We start from the raw sequence: 19,511 nt of genomic DNA on the forward strand, positions 1-19,511 counted from the left end.
TGCTTACACTAGCTTTTAGCTTTTTTGTATGACAAAGAATACTTTCAAAAGTATTTTTGTCTTATCACTGTATTCTTAACTGTTAAACGTGTATGTTTTTGTTTCTTGTTTTGTAAACAAAAAGTGCTGGAAATCGTCTGAAAACTAATAATTGTTATACTCTGCGTAATTTATTTTATATAAATGATATTTTAATTTAATAAATTTGAGAATTCTTGACTGTAGCATATTAATTTTGGTGTTATTATGTTGCGTCAGTTAACTTATATTATTTACATTGTTTCACAATTTCAATGGCAAGCTTGAGAATTCTTGCCAATTTTCGATACCAATACCAATGTCTTATAAGTTTTAAAAACAATTCTTGAAATTCCGTTGGCTTAATAGTTAAAAGTGAAAGTCAATGTGTTTGTTTTACATTCAGGGTTAGAAAGTTTGTTTTCCTACGGTGGTAAAATAAAATAATAATTTTTTTCCCAATTTTTGTGTCTTTTTGAAATTTGTGGCCGGGGATATTAGCTTGTATTTTTGAATCTGTTTAAAAAATTATTTTCTTTTGCGATGTCTATAAGAATTAGATGAAGAAAGTACGAGGGGAATTTGTTTTCGAAATACATATCTAAAATCACACAAAATTTTGATGCTATAAACAAAATGTATAAATAATAACAGTAATATCCAGTTTAGATTTTTTTTCTTTCGAATATGTTTCGGCCTACATTTATTAGCTTAGATTAAAACGTTGAGTTTGAAGATACCAATTAACAGTGTTACCATACGAGTACAAAAACATCCCGAAAACAATTCGTGCGAAAAAAGAATAATTTTTTAAAGAGCAGTAATAGTTAAATATTCTGAATAAACTATTTTTGGCTATTACTTTAAATTTCTTTATTTTTCAAGTAAAATTTTATCATCACTAATTAAATGTGTTTTTATTATATTTTTTTGTTAGAACTTTTAAAAGCATAAGTGATCTGTATTTGCTTTTGGGGAGATTACCATATCGTGATCTGTGACAGAATAATCGCCAAGTCTTGGAAACTTCCGGGCAGTGGCCCGCGAGAAACTAAAGAAAACATCACTGAAAGGGACCAACTTGAAGGGTATAACTTGTAGCCACCCCCGGGCAAACATCTACATAAATACACAAGTGAGTGACCTTTGTGCTGAAATATAAACTAAGGCAAACAACGTTAAAGAGCACAAAAATATTTTATTTTTGTGCTCTTTAACATTGTTTGCCTTAGTTTGTAAACATCTACATGTTTTTTTTAAAAATAATTTTGCAAGTTTAAAATCTATTTGGCACCTTGGCGATTATTGTTGGCGCGACAGATCACGATATGGACATATCCCCATGCTTTCAGTCTGATGTTAAAATTAGATTTATATATATATAAAAAACTAAGTATTATAATGAGAAAATATGTAAGAAAATTATATGTGATATTATTATTGTAAGCCGATTTCAATTCTGGTAAATATAAAAGCAATAGAATAGACTAAGAAATGAAAGAGTTGTTTAATTTTTTTCTTTTACAATGCATTTTTCTTTATCAAAACGGACATGCTTAAAAATAGTCAAAATTATTGTATTTACATTAAAAAGTTCGGGACTATGTTAATCATTTCTCTTTTATATTGTTAACAAAACTAGACCTTGTTTTCATAGAAAATATATAATAATTGTTGCTTTTTTCATTATTTTTAGAATCACTTTTAATTTTCATTACAGAAAGATGTCTACTTGCACTTATAATTGCTTTATGAATGTTATCAACATTGGAAACAGTATTATTGGAGTCAGTATCTTGGCAATGCCATACTGTTTTCGAAAGGTATTATAAAAGCTATTTATAAACTCAAACTTACAAAAAGTTATTGAAATTTGTATTGTATTTATAGCAAATTTCACGTCTTTTAAGCAAAAAGTGTTGGAAATAGTCAGACAACTGATAATTATTTTGCTCTATGTAATTTATTTTCTATGAATGATATTTGTATCTTATAGATTTGAGAATTTTTTATTGTAATGTACTAATTTTAGTGTTTTTATGTAGTGTCAGTTAATTGATTTTAAATTGATTGTATCACAATTTTGATAACAAGCTTGAGAATTCTTGTAATTTTAGATACCAACCAATGTCTTATAACTTTTAATAACAATTTTTGAATACCTCCATCACTATAATATTTAAAAGTGAAAGTCAATGCATTTGTCTTACATTCATGCTTAGATAGATTGCTCGCCAACGGTGGTAAAATAAAATAATGCTATTACAATAATAATAAAAAATACTTGATTTTTTTTGTAGATTAGGTCCCGCAGTCTGAAGTAGCATACTACAAATAGTGAAACTACTCTATTAGTTACTTTTTTCATAGTTTAGTGTAGTGTGCAAAATTTTTTAAAAAAAAGTAGTATAGTAAGTAATGAGATAAAACAAATTTACTTTGTGGCGATTCCTGGCAACTACTTTTAACGTTAGTTTAGTTAAAAAAACAGGGCTCTAACACAACTAAAATCTTCATGGGTCTATCAATGGATGCAATGAAAGTGGCCTGGTGGTTGAGGCTGAGTGTTAATAAGAATTACATATTTAGAATTGTGTATAACTAATATTTAAACTTACCATTATGTTGAATAGATAATTTATCACTTTGATCACACTTTCAAATGTGAATGCTCATTTGTGAAACATTGATGTTATATCAAAGGAAGAGAACTTAATGTACTATGTAATGTAATGTATAATGTGTTTAATTTCTTAGTGGTAATAAAAGAGCATTAAACACTTAAAAAAATTCAAGTATTTGTTAATTTCCTAGCATTTCTTAAATTTAATCGGCAATGTCGAGAAAGGCATAATAAGTTTAAGGTTTAAATAACAAATTCGAATTTTTTTTTTTGGAACAGCAAACTGGATCTATTCAGCATGAATAAATATTTCTTAAGAAGCCAATCTCAGCCAGTTTTTTTTTTATTCAAAACCATTTGGAACATAGGTGTAAATTAAGTTCTCCAATTAGGTTCGTCTTCATAAAGTAGTGAAGTAGTTACTACATTTCCAAAGTAGTTTATAGTCACTACATTTAAAAAAAAGTAGTAGTTGTAGTTATCTACATTTGTAACATAGTAGTTGTAGTTATCTACATTTGTAACATAGTAGTTGTAGTGACCTAAAAAAATAATATAGTTTTTCTGATATCAGGTTAGGCCACTCTAATACTAGAATAAGCATATTTTGAGAATTATTTCAGTAAGACAGAAAAATATGAATAAAAATTTTGAAAAAAAAAGTAATTTATTATACAATTAGTGAACTGTAAAAATGAAAATGAGTTTTTCAAAAAGGATACAAAACAAAATTCCAGCTGTATTTTTTTCCCCTCCCATTTATGAAGCCAAATTTTTAAAGAGTATATCAATACCAGCAGCATCTTCAACTTTTAAATTTTTTTTTGTATCAATTATATCAATGCTTAAATAGCTACAGAAGTGTATATTGAAATAAAAACCCTCTTTACAAAAAAATAATAAAAAATTATGAACTAGCCATAAATATTTTTTTGAAGAATGTACTTTTAAATATACAGTTAAAATTTGAAGACAGTCGGTAAAGTTTTGTGTGCTTTATGAGCACTTGAAAATTGTAGCTTCAAGAAAAATGCTTTAGAAGTTTTTGTTGGTGCTTGCAATGGACTGTGAAGGGCTTTGCAAGTATTCAAGTTTTGGGATTGGAAAAAAAAAAAAAAAGGAATTGCTGAAAACTTTAGGTATATCATTTTTGGGTTTCAAAGTAAAAGTACCTCTTAAAATATAATGAGAGAAAAAAAATTTCCAAAATTTTATTGAGACTATTAGTAATAAAAATTTCCCTTCTTAATTGATTTGGGTTTCATCACTAAGTTAAATGTATTTTTATTTACGAACAGAGATTCACATCCTGATTTGCAGAAACCATAACTAGAGAGCAAAGTTATAGAAGATTAAGTAAAAATTAAAAACTTGTAACAAATTATGACTATAGCATGACTTCAAGAATAAAAAAGGATAAGCTAACTTTGTTTAATAAATTCTTGATTATGTAATTGAATTCAGTAATGTGTGAGTCTAATATTTATTTGCTTTCTCCCTCCATTAACATTGTTTATTCTTCTTAACTAGCATCTTGGCAATTTTCATAAATATTTGAGGGATGCTGAATTGATATTTTGCAGTATTTCTGATTGAATAAGAATATGCTCCCATCCAAACTTTTACATTCCTTGCCATGTTGTGCAATATAATTTTCGAGCTTCATAGCAAAGTATAAATATTTATTACGCTTACCAATTATATAAACAATACAATGATTTCGATTTAATTTTGTTTATTTTACACATTTCTTCATTTATACTTTGTATTAAATAACTTTTTTATAATACCCATATTAGATGTTAATTTCTTTCTTTTCTTAAATAGTGTGGAATTTTGCTGAGTATTTTTCTCATTTTCATCAGTGGAATTCTTACTCGTACAGCATGTTATTTGCTTTTAAAATCTGCAATAATGGCAAGAAGAAGGAATTTTGAATTTTTAGGTATCATATAGTTATGATTTTCTTTAAAATTATTATTTTATTTCATGAGAACTTCTATATATTTTTAACAAAGAAATCTATTTCAGCTTTTCATACGTTTGGTACAACAGGGAAGCTTGCAGTTGAAATTAGGTACGTATAATACTTTATTTATTATTTTCCTGTGTCTCAAAAAAATTTATCTTGATAATTTTTATTTTATTTCAGTGTAATTGGATTTCTAATAGGAGTTTGTATTGCCTTTTTTGTAGTTATTGGGGATCTTGGTCCACCTTTGGCAGCTGAATTTCTATATATTGAGGTATGGTTTATCTACGCTGTGTTGTTATGCTCAAAAATCAGTTATGTTTTCCTTTTGTTAGGATTGTTACTGATTTATCTTTGTTTTCTTTTCTTTAGAATGCCCCCAATTTAAGAAGTAATTTACTAGTATTTGTGGGTCTATGTGTCGCTTTACCTTTAGGAATGTTAAGAAAAATTGATAGTCTGACAAGTCTAAGTGCATTTTCAATTGCTTTTTATGCTTGTTTGATATTGAAAGTAAGTATAAGATGTGTTTTTTTTTTTTGCTTCGGTTTTATATTTCCAGGGCCAGAAAGTTTTTGACAATTGACGGTTTTATCTAGTTTTAACCGTCAAAAGCCCCTTTTTGGCAATTGATTTTCAAAAACCAAAAATTTTGGAGTTAGGATAATTATTAACCATACCATTATAAATATGAAGTATTTATAAGTAAACGTACATATTAAATTGGAAGTGATCAATCTATCATGCTCTTGAATTATTTCGGATTTAAATTCTCTTTTTTATTTGACCATTGATGCAAAAACCCGAATTTCAATTTAGAAAATAATAAATATAAATAAAAATATGTAAAATTAGAATTTATCCCATCCATTAATTTGATTATTGAAAATAAAAATACAAAAACAGTCACCTTTTTAGAAAAAAACACTTAGTCATCTTTTTTATCTTATGTAAAATAAGTTTTCATTTACTCATATTTTAACTCTTCCTTTCTCGGAATCATGCGATTACAAGGAAATAGTTTTGAAATGTTCTGTACTCCAAGTTTATTTTTCAGTTTTGCGTGAATAAGACCAAAATTCAAAATCATTCTTTTAATTGATGCTAAACTGCATGAATTAGAGTGTAGACCTGCTAAAACCATTATAAAATAACTTGTAATTAGAAAATTTATTCTAATAACTAGACCTGAAAATTTAAATTTTTAGTTTGTAGCCAGTGGCAGGTAGACTCTTACCCACTTTCCCCCCAAACCTAATTAGTCAGTGACTGATAACCATAGGTTCATTCAATAGCCACTTGTTCAAACTTTTTTTACTTGGATTAAGTATTTTTTAAAAAAATTCGTTTTAGAAATATCCTGCATCTTGTAAAAAATTAATTCAATTATTAAAATAATATAAATATGTGAAAGAATTTAGTTAAACATATTGACTCGAAAGAACTTTGTTTAAAAATATTTGGAAGAAATATCTGAATTGTCAAGGAGCTCTCCTTCCACATGAATCTTTCCATCACATATTGATGGATTCTGAAAAATCAAAATTTTAAAGGGAGACATTGGTCATTTTGACTAAAATTTTGTTTTCCGAAGTCTCTTTCTGGATTGATGTACTTTTATTATTAAAAAAATTCTAAAAAAAAAAGGGATTGATTGTCTGTTTAATTTAAGTCACCACTTTTGTTTTATATTTACTACGTGCCGAGTGGTTCAGGTCTACTGATAACTGTACTTAATATTAAGAGTAACTGTTAATTAAACCCTGGAATAAATTTATTGAAAAAATTAACTCATTTAAATTATAATAGTTTACTTGACAAGGAATATTTTATAGTTATGATTTATTGGAAATATTCATGTTTGTGTAAGCATGGCTGCATAAAATTCTCTGAGCCTAATATTTACTCAGAACAAAGTTTTTTTTTTTTAGATTGAAATTTCCTCCCAATTTTTTTTTTGTTTATTAATAATTTTTTCAAACTAATTTGTAAAGTAAAATTTATGTAATGTTAGTTAAAAATTTTGACAATAAAAACAAAGAAAAAAATTAATCAGATTTTATAAAATTCTTAAATAAATGAGCTTTGTGATAATTTATTAAATTAAATTACCCACTCATAAACTTAAAGAATTATAACTAATAAATACACAAATAAACATATAATGTTATTTTAATAAGGAAATATTTTGCACTGAGACACATTTTTTAACAATAAAAAATTTTGTAGTGATTTTTTTAGACCAAAAAAATTCTCCAGTGCAGCTTGAATGTCTCCCAAAACCTCCTCCGCACGATTGGACATGTTCTTCTTCTCTAATAACAACTAATATTGAGTATAAAAAGAACTTTATAAGTAGAGACCAGACAATTATTGGCGACTACTCTAGTTTTACTTATCTGAAAAATCTGCCAAAATTGTTTCATAAAAGAATTAAAATCAATATTTAGATTGCTAATACTTAATAACTCAAAGTTATTTTATTGGAAATCATACACAATACTTGCTTTATATACAATTATAATTATGATTTATATTATATACTATGTATAAAAATTATAGCCAAAATTTTTCAATTTTCAATTGGTTTTTTGAAAAACATGGCACTCTTAATACTTTTAGACCAATGTTATTTACTATTTTATAACTATTTATTTTATATTAAAGATGACTCAAATGACGAAATATAAACTTGTCCTAGGTTTTTGTCAGATTTTGACAGTTTTCAATAAGTTTTTGATGTGTCATGTCAAAAACCAGTTTTTGACTTCAAAAACCCAACCCTGTCTATTACATTTCAAATTTAGTCCTGAAATATATAATAAATTAGACTCGTAAATTGCTTTTTTTAAATAAAGGTAATGTGATGCAGTTTTTTTTAAATTCTTTAAATTAACTCATTAATTGTTGACGTTTGAGATAATACTGAGTTGCTTTCTTGCACAATACACTTTTTTTTTATCTCTTTAGGTTATTTATTTATCTATTTTTATTTAGAACACACGATTTTGCAAGAAAATTTTTGCTTAAAATTTTCCTAGAAGCTCGTGTGTTAAGGTTTCACAAGCATTATATGTAACTAACTTTTGAGTTTTAATCAACGTATAAACCAAAATTGAAAATTATTTATTTCTCAGAAGATCTGTCTTTATAAATATTTTTTTAAAACGTGAACACACTATATTTTGATTCAACACTGCATTTCAAAACTAATTTTACTATATTTGTTTAAAAAAATTTATTTGAAGTTTATCTATAATTTAATAGTATTAGAGAATAACAGCCTTTTTGTTTTTGAATGTTTCTTTCATTTTTATTTATGATTATTTCCCCCTGCTCACTGATGTTTTATTTTGTTATAAAATAGTTTTAAGAAAGAAAATACAATATTTTGATCAAAAAATTCTGTAAATGCTATGTTTATCAAATCCATTTTCAATTTTAAACGTTTTTGATTAAATTGATATTCATAGTTACTTTTGGTAACATTGTTTTACTACATTTGTTTCAGAAATTTTATTATATTATTGAAATTTTATTGTAGAAACTTATATTCAGAAATTTTATTATATTATTGAAATTTTATTATAGAAACTTATATTCAGAAATTTTATTATGGAAATTTTATTATTCTTATAATTTAGCATTCGTGAATTACATTCATAATGTTTTCATTAGTAGTTCTTTTATTGTAACTTCTTAAAGTCATAATAGTTTACTAAATTAGTTGTAAATATTTATTTCTGTCGAATATTTCTTTTAGATATTTTCAGAAGCAGTTCCTAATCTTTCGGCTAATGAGTGGTGGTATGAAGTAAACTGGTGGAAATCTGAAGGAATACTTCCCTGCTTACCCATATTTTCAATGGCCCTTTCTTGTCAAACGTAACTTTGCTCTTTCCTATTCATAAGCATTTTATTTGACACAATCAATATTTTAATTGTTTCATCTATTGAAGATTAACCTATTATTGTGAATAAATTATTTAGGCAGTTGTTTGAGTTTTTTGATACATCAAACGACCCTTCTTTGAAAAGGATGCAATCTGTTGTTGCCGGTGCAGTGCATTTATGTTCGGCTGTCTATATTATGGTACTATGTTTTCTTTATTAAAAACTTTAATTTTTTTTAATCAAAGAATTAATTTAATGTAAATATTATGAGCACAGAGATTAGATATCAAATATTTAATTTATTATGAAGAAGAGTAAAACCTGTTAAGCAAATCTTTATTTTTTGAACTCTTAGCACTTTTGTACTTAAATATTGAAATTTAGTTAATCTTTTTTGTTGTTGTTGTTATATTTCTAAAACAGTGTGGGGAAGATCACCCATTACTGCTTTGTACAAATCATTTTTAGGTTTTTATAGTTAATGATATTTGTTCGGAAGTAATGATATATATCAAGATTCATTATACAAAGTTTATGTTGAAACTCGGCAGCTTAAAGTCGTGAAAGTATTTCAGTTATTTTTAACTAAATAAATTTCATCACATTAGCTCTTTAACATTAAGGCATTACAGCTTGCTGCAAAAATAAACCTCTCAGCTATTATTTTATATATATTTCATAAACAAGTTTTGTTGCAACAGCCGTTATTAAAATAATTTAACATACATAGGATTTAATTGTAAGTTGTAAAATACAATGTGTGTTCATTTGTTGATTTATTTCTTGTGTTACAGGTTGGGACATTGGGATACATAGCATTTCACGACAAGGCCATAACAGGAAATATTCTTGTTTTTCTATCTCCCTCTATGATAACAGAAGCTATCAAGCTTGGGTTTATATTGACAGTTGCCATTAGTTTTCCCTTATGCTTATTTCCTTGTCGATCCAGTTTACATTCACTTATTTTTAAGCAGGTAAGTGTCTTGTATGACTGCAATCGTTGTAAAATTTATATGAGTTTTAGTTCTTTTCACTACACATTTCTAAAAAGCAATATTTTTTGAAGTTATTGTTCATCTATTTCAGGAAAATATTTTTTTTCTTCATATTTGTGGCTTAATTTTGTGCGAGAAAGGGTTTTAAAAAGATATATTATCATTTTCATTAAAGAACCAAGGAAAACCATTAAAAACTATGGTTATTAATCCCAGAGATATTTTTACTATGTCTTCAAAGTTTTGTACCTCTAAGGCTTCATTTTTTATTTTTTTGCTATTTATTTTATTCATAGTTATTGCCTCTCAAACTTTCCTTCTATGTGTTATAGAGAATTGAAATTTTATTTAGTTTAATTGCTATCATAAAAAGATTATAGTGAATACTTTTTTTTTAATTGAAAAACTAGACTTTCTAAAATCTGCGCAGCTTGGGTTTAGAATCTTTGTGGATTCATGATCATTTCTAAATTCTTTCTAAATTTATATCAAAATGAGTAGGAAATGCATGACCTGTAGTTAATTCATGTTATGGCAGATATCAATGGCAGAATTATGAATAATTTAAAACTTTTTATCAAATTGTATAAGTTATCAACAATTTAACTATATTTTTGTGCTGCATTTAAATATAAATCTTATTGTAGTTAATTTCAAATATTTGTATTTAATTTTCAGAAGTTTTTTTCTTTTTTAATAGTACATAAACAATTATAACTTCTTATTTTAAAATAAAACTAAATTTTTTAATCTAAAAAAATGTATTTTCACTCTACAACTTATAAATTTATTTTGTGGATTTTCCTTGAAAACATATACTTTTGCAGTGTTTTAAAATCAGTTGTAATTTCCAAAATTAAATTGTTTTTCTAGAAGTGAATGAATAAAATTTAAAGCAGAGCACAATAAAGATACGAAAAAAATATTTATGTAAAGATATAAAAAATTGTGGTTGATTAATGTTGAGATAAAATTTTCTTCATTTCATTAGAAGAAGAAAAAAATTAATAAATAAATTGACTTAATTCTACTTAATTATTTCTGCAGTCCTTACCACATGGTTACAGATACTTTTCTGAGAAATGATAAAACCATGAAAATAATAATAAATATTAAGTGGAAATTAATGAATCATCTTTGAATTAATGAATCATCTAATGAATCTCTGCTTTTTTTTTCAAGCAAATTTTAATAATAGAATCTTTCGAAGCAGATGTAAATAATTTCAGAGACACGCTTTTAAATTACGAGACATTTTTTGTCATTATCAAGATGAAAAACATGAAGTTATGGTCATTTTTATTAATCTAAAAGAAATTAATGTTACAAAATTTAGGTGAACAAATTAAATAAACAAAACAACTAACAAAATATGTAAAAATAAAATTAACTGCAATTGGAAATTGTTTGTTTACATTGTAAAGTTATTGTAGATTTTACAGTGTTGTTCCTGAAGTCAAGTTTCATTAAATATCCATAGTTTTTCAAATGTTCTAAAGAATACTAAGCCAATTATTTTTAAGAATTTTCTTTAGGAATTTTAGCAAAAAAAATCTTCCTTATAATAATACTTACTTCCATTAGTGTAAAATAATAATGATCATAATGTATGTTCTAGAGATAGGCAAAATGTAGCTAATGACAATCACAATTATGGTAATAATCATTATTACAACTAAGGTAAAACTTTTAAATAATTATGATTAAATATTATCAGTGACACTTTTTAGCAATTAACCTTTTTAATTTGTAACAATGTAAGTTATTTTGTTTATTTATAACAAAATTAAAGTTAAATTTTAATTCAATAAAGCATAATGAGAAAATAAATATTTTTTTGAAATATATAAAATGAATTTTTTATATATTACTATTAGCTCAAACAAAACTAATTAAATATAAGATTTTTTTTATCTTTAATTTCAGCAAAATTCAGGTGTGTTATGATAAGTAAGATATTTTTACTGAAAATATCAAATACTTAACTGATATTAATAAGTAATTTTAAATTTTTCAGCATAACTTATACACAGACAAATTTTTTATTAAAGATATTCTATGTTTCAGGGATTTGGCCATCATGACACTACCATTACTGCTATACCAGAAAATCGATTTCGAATCCTTACTGTCAGCTTGGTCATAGTTACTATAGGCATTGCTATAATGCTACCGAATATTGAATTTGTCTTGGGAATAATTGGTTCAACGATTGGAACTTTGATATGCCTCATATTTCCAGCTATCATGTTCATACAAGATACAAGTAAGAATACTACAGAAAAAAGAATGGCTCAAGTAAGTTATTCAACGCTTTTTTTTTAGTCTTCATTGTTAGGACGATTTTAGACAAAAATATCCATGAAGAATAAAATTGAAGGAATAAATTCTAAACTTTGTAATCTTGATAATAACACGAATCTTATACAAATGAAGGTATGATATATTTTGTGCTATGTTTGAAAAAAGCAAAACAAGAGAAAAAAGCACAAATGATGTTCTTACAATTGTTTTGGTTCTATTAACAAGAATCTTCTCAGGAGAATAAAATAAAAAACATTTTGCGTTAAGACACAGAGAAAGGTTCTTGTTTGTATTACCAAAACTGTATAGTATCCAATTTTGTGCCATTATTTGTACTTCATCATAACCTCAAAAAATAAGACTAAATCATAATGGAAAAATAAATCCTTATCTTAGTGATCTTAAAAAATAGCGTAAATTTCATACAAATGAAGGTTGGGTATAATTTATGCTATATTTAGAAGAAAAAAAACTAAATATTGAAAAAAATAATGAACTTGCAATAGTTTTGTTTCTGTTAACAAGAACCTTTCTCAGCATTGAGGAACAAAAATTGAAAAACATTTTGTTTTAATATTAAGTAAGGTTCTTATTGATATAACCGAAACTTAATTGTGTCCATTTTTGAACTACTATTTGTGCTTCATTATGAAAACCTTAAAAAATAAAGCTTATCGAAGTGGAAGAATAAATCCTTATCTTATCAATCTTTAAAAATAACAAACCTATACAAATGAGAGTAGTGTATATTTTGAGCTACATTTGAAAAAAGCAAAACAACATGAAAAAATGGACTTGCAATTGTTTTAGTTATATTAGCAAGAACCTTTCTCATTGTGGAAACACAAAATTGAAAAACATTTTGTGTTTTAATACTGAGGAAGGCTCTTGTTGATATAAACTAAACTCAGTGGCGTGACAGCCCATAGAGGGCCAAGGCCTACTGTGCCCATCTCAGTTTTCTTGACCTTGGGCTCTGGGGTGCAGGAGCAGATGTTCTGGTTAGGCGGTAAGCCGAATGCTGAACCCCCAGTGTTTAGTTCCCAAGCATGCTTGGTACTCATTTATTGACCCACTGAATGGATGAAAAGCTGAGTCAACCTTACCTGGCTCGAGGATCGAACCCAGGACCTGTAGCACGAGAGCGCAATGCGCTACCACTTGTTGATATAAACGGAACTTTATTTTGTCCATTTTTGTACCATTATTTGTGTTTCATTCGTTATTTATTATGAAAACCTTGAAAAATAAAACTAAATCATAGTGGAAGAATAAATCGTTCTATTAGTATTCTTTAAAAATAACATAAATCCTATACAAATGAAGGTAGGGTATATTTTCTGCTATTTCAAAATAAAACACTAAATAAAGTGAAAAAAGCAAAAAAAATCGGACCTGAACCTACTATAAAATTAGTTCTATGAACAAAAACTTTCCTCAGAGTTGAAACTCAAAATCGACTGATATTTTCTGTTTTGACCGTGAAGACGGTTCTTGTTTATAGAGCCAAAACTTTAGTTTGTACATGTTTGTGTCATTATTTATGTTTTATTCATGCTATTTTGCTTTATTATTCCTATTTATATAATTAAGATATGAATAGTAACATTCTAACCATTGCAAAATAATATGAACCATTATAAATCAACAAAATTGCCAATAGCACTTATACCTTTCAATGTCCTCAAGCATTGATTTAAAAAAGCTAAATTATGAATAAACTAAAGTGAATTGAAGTTTGATATTTAATAGAAGTTCTAGCTTATTAGTTTTGAAATGTTAGTCTATTAACTGCATAAAAAAGATATAATAATGTCTTTTTATTAAGATATTTTTCTCTTCTTGCAAGATATTGTTCTTATCCTAATTCTTTTTTTTACTTTATAGTTTTTAGTTGGAATAGGGCTTTTCATTTTGATTGCATGTACATATTCAACCCTCCAAGAAGAAGGAACTCATCCTGAGCCAGTAATAGATCCAGTGAAAAATATTATTAAAATTGCTGAACCAAAAATATTAGCTACATTTGCTCCTGTTGATATTATCAAAACACAAAGTAAGTTAAAAAATATAAAGCATTAAGTATATGCTTATTCTATTTCTTACATTCATTCTAATTTTTGTTACTGTATTAATTCAATTCTAAAACGCACCTCACATGTTTTTGTGAAAAAATAAAAATTAGTGTAAAAATGTTCATTAGTGTCCACTATTTACAAAATTAAATTTTTTTAAAAAAAATGAAAACTAATAAGAAATTAATAATTAATTTATTACATCAGTATTGAAAACTTTTAAATGCACATATGAACCTCTAATTGCTCTAAAAATTAGTATCATGTTTTGAAAATGATTCCAAAATCTCTATTTCCACCATCCAACAAATTTTTGTACCTTTGATTCTAATTTTCACCCGATTTTCGGTAGCATTTACATTAGAAAAAAAAATGCTTCTTACATTTAAATTAATTCGTTATTATTGTTTATCGTTTTTTTTAATAAAGTCGACAAAACAAACATATATTTTTAACATAAAACTATTACTTTGTATTCTAAATTATTCTTGTTTAATTAAACTTTTCTTGAGTTTAGTTTTGTAATAAGTTTGATATTTTGAATGAATTCCAACTTGGTTATTTTTTTAATCCTTCAAACGAGAAAATGCTTGGCATACATTTTGCTTTTAAATGCGTAGTTTACTTCTTTTAATAAAAAGTTTATGCTAGAAAACAAAAGTATTGCATTGAACATTCTAATGATCATGTAATCCTTTTATTTATACCCCTTTAAAATTCTTTCACGATCGTTAAACATTGCCCTTTTCAGTTACTTCGCGTATCTTTCTCTTATTTTTTGGAAAAAGTAAGGAAAGTAGTAATTGTTATAAAAGGAGTTTGTGCAGCTTTAGTTAAAAGCCTTATCTATCCAACTTTAGCGTGTTCTTTTAATAATTTTTTTTCAGCCTACGTTTTATAAATATCTCATCATCTTGTTTCCGTACATCTCTTCCTTCGTAAAATACTCACAATCTATATAATGTGCATTTGCAGTCTTCTATTTTACTATTCAATTATTTTATGTTGATATCTTATTTTCCCAAATTTTGTTTGTTATCCTTTTTGTTCATGATATATTTTCATTAATCGCTGAAATTATTCAATTTTCATCCTTATGAAGCAACATTTCCATTCCTTAAAAATTTGATATATATTTGTAAACAAATATATCCTATTATTCTATCTAAAATACAACATTTAGCATTGATTCATATTTTTTAATAAATTTAAAATATTTAGCGAAAATTATTGTGCATCGATTCTTTAATAGATTGTAGTATTATGCTTAAATTTCTTCTTTAGGCTCATCTACTAAAGTGGTAAAATTTTTAGAAGAACATAAAGAAGAAAAACCTCCAGATCAAAATGCAGCAAATGGTAAATAATGTTTGCTTGATCAATTTCTCTAAATAATTTCAGTTTTTTTTTTAAATCTGTGCATCTTTACTCCATATTATATATAAAAAAAGAACTATTTTTTTTAAATCTTCTTCATTTTTTGAAATTTCTTTTTAAAAACCAATATGTTTTTTGAAAAAAAAATTTCTGGCATTATCTCTCCCTGTAGATAAAACAGCTAGCATGCAACTATTTTAATAAGTTTTTATATTTTTAGCTAAAACTGAAGAAAATTGGAAAAATAATCAATAAAACTTTTTATTGCATGATAAATGATTCATCATAGAGTCCAATAATAGAAATAAGAACTGAAAGTACAGAGCTAGATAATTGTCAGAAGAAATATTCTTGCTGCTTAAAAAGTATTTGTATTGCTCAATGATGCAGTTAAAAACAAGGCGCAAAAATTATATTGTTTGACATGCCAAATTTTTATTTCCCATGGTGTAAGTGTTTTTTTTTTAAATAAGTTTACTCCAATCGCTTAAAAAATTAGTAAACACAAAGTTAAAGTTTAATTCCAATAAGATGTTAGGGCATGTATATTAGGCATTAACAAGAAATGACAGGGCGTGTAAAAAAATTTGAGATCTTTCACGCCCTGAGTGCAAGTTAAAAAAATGTTATTTCACAGATATATCTTGACTATATGAAGAACAGTGCAACGCTACTTAATTAATATTTTGATTTGTAAACAGTAACACTTTAGCATTTGTCAACAGTCATAAAATAACAGTTGTTATTTTTGAAATAATATTAAATAGTATTATGAAAAACAAGTGCTTAATAATTTTTAATCACTTTCAAGTCTTATTGCAATTAATAAAATTATACTATTTCAGAAAAAAAAGTTTTTAAATTAATCTTATTATATTTTTTAAATACTAATTAAGTCATGTTTTGTAAAAAATAAGATAAAGGATTTTTTCTTACTTGATCAGAAACAATTAGAGCCACCCGTTCTTATTTTTAATTGCTTTTAAAGCTTATTGCAATGAATAAAGTTATACCATTTTGATAAAAAAAAGTTTTTAAAATAGTCTTACGCTTATTTAATATTAATTTAGTCGCATTTTGTAAAAAGTAAGATAAAAATTTATAAAGTAACATATCTAACAATTAATATCTCTAAAAAAATTTTCTAGATCAGAAACGATTAGAGCCACCTGTTCCTCAAGAGCCTGAAGTAAAGGTATTTTTGACTTTTATGATTTAGTATTTCAGTTACAGCAGATTATGAAACGGTATTTAACAGATTTTATTTTACACTTTTTGTTATTTTATTTGTTCCAGAAAATAAGGATAGCTTTAATTTCCTTTTAAAACTGACTATGATATTTAAAATAGAACTTACAAGATTCTTTAACATTTTTGTGCTGATTATAAAAAAATAATGATATATTTTTAAATGTGCCAAGCATGAGATCCTTTCAACTTTCTAAAATTTTGAAGAAAATGTTAAATGTTTATTTTTTCACAATATTTTTACTATATTTAGTTATTTTATTTTATTCACTTTTATCAATATATTTGCATACAGTATACTCTCGATATCTTGAGAACCTTGTTATGTCAAAAAAATATCTTTCCCCTTGGCATTACATATCCACCTAATGTTAATTTGAATTACTATGTCAAAGGGTTTCTTCTCAAAACCTTGCTATGTCAAATTTTTTTTTCGAAATAGAAAAAATATTTTTTCGGAAAAATCACATTGCTAATTTATTGTAAACCAAATTTTTTCTACCTAATGCATAATTGTTTTTGTCTTACTTTTAAAAATAAAATTATTATTCTTGTATTTAGACTTGTAGTCAACTATCATTTCATACAAATTTAATAGTAGTTATTCTTATGTTTTGTGTCTCTACTTTTTAGAGTAATATTTTCGAATATATTTTTCTACTTTTTAGAACATATTTAGTTCTGAACTTGTTATCTCAAACTCACTATCTCAAAATTTTTTACCGTCCCTTCAATACTGTATATGTATATAAATATACATAGGAGAGTATACTGTATATGTATATAAACATACAGACTTTTTCTTCTTTTCTCTCTGTCATGCTTAATACATAGAATTTTTTCATATTTAATTTTGCTTCTATTTATTTTTTTGTAATATATTTGTTTAATTAATTAATTTTGTTTTATTTTTCTTTTTTTAAGGAAATTCACAATATTTTTAAAATGAATATTTTATGTTATGCATAGTTTTTATTTTTCAATAAATTTATTTGGAAATTTTTTTCATGATGAAATACTCTTAGCATTTCATTATAGCTTTATTTAATTCGTTTTCGTTTTTTTTTTTTTTTTTTTTTTTTTTTTTTTTTTTTTTTTTTTTTTGCAACTCTAGGTTGAACTAAATGCTGAACTAGATCCTCAAGCTCTTCAGAAGGAAGACAAAGAAATCCAAAAAGAAACTGTGCAGGCTTCCAACTCCATCGATGTTTCGAAGAAGGAGAGAAACATTGAAAAACAAGAAAGCATACTTCGAAAACTGGAGCAGCAACACAAGGAGCAGAAATTAATTCTGGAGCAACAGAAAAAAGTTTTAGAAGAACTCAAGTTGCACAGGGAAAGCCACGATGAAATAAGAAAAACTGCAGTTGAACAGCAACTTCCTGTTGTTCCTGACACTGAAAAAGAGGTACCTGCACCAATTCCTAAAAAAACAGTAGAATCTTTAGAAAATGTAGTAAAAAGTATACCAGAAGTGGTATCAGTACCACCAATAAAAAACCTAATACCTCCAAATGAACCTCCAAAAAAAGAAAACGTACTTCAACCTGGAGAATATGTTCCTATAAAGAATACATCCAAAGAAGACCCACTTAAAACTTTTGTGTTGAACGCTCAAAACGATGCATCAAAAATATTGAGAGAAAATAAACAAATTGATGATGCTCTTCAAAGGAAATCCAACGAGGAGTTGATTCTTAACATATCAGCTCCCAGAGTCAAAAAGAACTTAGAAGATATTAATTTGAAATTTGTTTCTAGTCCCCCTGTTAGTGTTCCCGTAGTTGCTATTAAGACTACTCCAAAAACAGTTGCTGTGAAGTCTCCCAAAACAGATTTAGATTCTGGGAATGAATTAAAATTTGATCCTGGTCACATTATAAAACGAGAAACTTTAGGAAAGGAAGAAGAAACGACTTATTCTAATATTATTGATAAAGATAGTGACAAAGGTTCAAATAATAAAAATAAACAGGAATCATTATGAAGCAACTCATAGCTTTTAAGATTTAAAAGTAAATTATTTTTAAGATATATTTTTGTGAGAAAGTAATAACAATAATCAGGAAACACTGTGAAACATTTCTTCTTTTTAGGATTTAAAAACCAACTGTTTCTAAAATATATTTTTGTGAGAAAGTAATAACAATAATCAGGAATCACTATGAAGCATTCCATATTTCTTAGGATTTCAAAACCTATTGTTTCTGAGATGTATTTTTGTGAGAAAGCAATAATAGTAATTGGAAATCATTTTCAAACCAGAGTTTGGCATTTTGTAGAATTGGCATTTGTCGGAAGAGAACTATTTCTTCCAGAATTCTGTAAGAAACTGGAAAAAAAAAATAAACAAGAGAAGTGAAACAAAATGGACTAAATTAAATTTGACTAATGCAATTGTTTTACAATAACTCAAAACGATAAATGAATAGTTAAAGTTTTAATGAAATTAAACTTAATATAGTACAAAAAAAGTTTTATATTAATTGTTTATTAAAATAACTATTTTCATATTATTTATATCAAAATTATAAAATCTGTATAGCTTATAAGAATTTGTTTTCAGTTTTGCTTTATGTCATTCTAATTTTCCTAAATAAATATGACACCTTATATCTAGAGATAAACATGTATAGTTATATTTAGATGAATTACTATATATACTCATATTGTTCTTAGTTTATGGAATATTCTGTTTAAGATACAATTGTCTAAAAAATAAGAAATATTATTTGGTAAAGTAACAAAAAATTAATTCAATAATTTTAAAGACTAATATTCCTTTTAATATTTTTTTATTTTATTAGTTTTTGCGATTTTTTAGCAAAAAAATAATAATTTTTCACTCTAATTTTATAATATAAATAAATCTTTAGCAAAATGCCATAAAGCTATCAAAATGTTGAGAGAAAAAAAAACTTAGCTTTAAAATTTTTATTTGAAATATACAGGTTTTATTTTTAAAGTGAAACTTGTATGCTTGGATGCTATTTTCAGCTCAA

The 19,511-nt window shown here is 25.8% G+C and overlaps 1 protein-coding gene across 5 annotated transcripts; it reads left to right on the forward strand.

Annotated features, from left to right (window-relative positions):
- Positions 1 to 66: 66 nt before the first annotated feature.
- LOC107449624 (putative sodium-coupled neutral amino acid transporter 10) lies at positions 67 to 19,235 on the forward strand. 5 transcript variants are annotated; one of them, XM_071180587.2, is made up of 15 exons: positions 106 to 165; positions 956 to 1,153; positions 1,739 to 1,841; positions 4,469 to 4,586; positions 4,673 to 4,718; positions 4,794 to 4,887; positions 4,986 to 5,126; positions 8,377 to 8,498; positions 8,604 to 8,706; positions 9,302 to 9,484; positions 11,573 to 11,803; positions 13,697 to 13,865; positions 15,169 to 15,243; positions 16,410 to 16,456; positions 17,624 to 19,235. In XM_071180587.2, the coding sequence occupies exons 3-15, from the start codon at positions 1,743 to 1,745 to the stop codon at positions 18,494 to 18,496; spliced, it is 2,301 nt and encodes a 766-aa protein (XP_071036688.2). In that variant the 5' UTR covers positions 106 to 165; positions 956 to 1,153; positions 1,739 to 1,742; the 3' UTR covers positions 18,497 to 19,235. The 5 variants fall into 5 exon arrangements, with proteins under 5 accessions (XP_087006137.1, XP_087006138.1, XP_087006136.1 ...); XM_087150011.1 differs by lacking the exon at positions 956 to 1,153 and having other exon boundaries at positions 67 to 451; XM_087150012.1 differs by lacking the exon at positions 956 to 1,153 and having other exon boundaries at positions 76 to 253.
- The last annotated feature ends 276 nt before the right edge of the window (positions 19,236 to 19,511 follow it).

Source organism: Parasteatoda tepidariorum, chromosome 8 (genome assembly GCF_982258835.1).
Source record: "Parasteatoda tepidariorum strain Cologne lab strain chromosome 8, Ptep-v5.0, whole genome shotgun sequence".
NCBI classification, from domain to species: domain Eukaryota; kingdom Metazoa; phylum Arthropoda; class Arachnida; order Araneae; family Theridiidae; genus Parasteatoda; species Parasteatoda tepidariorum.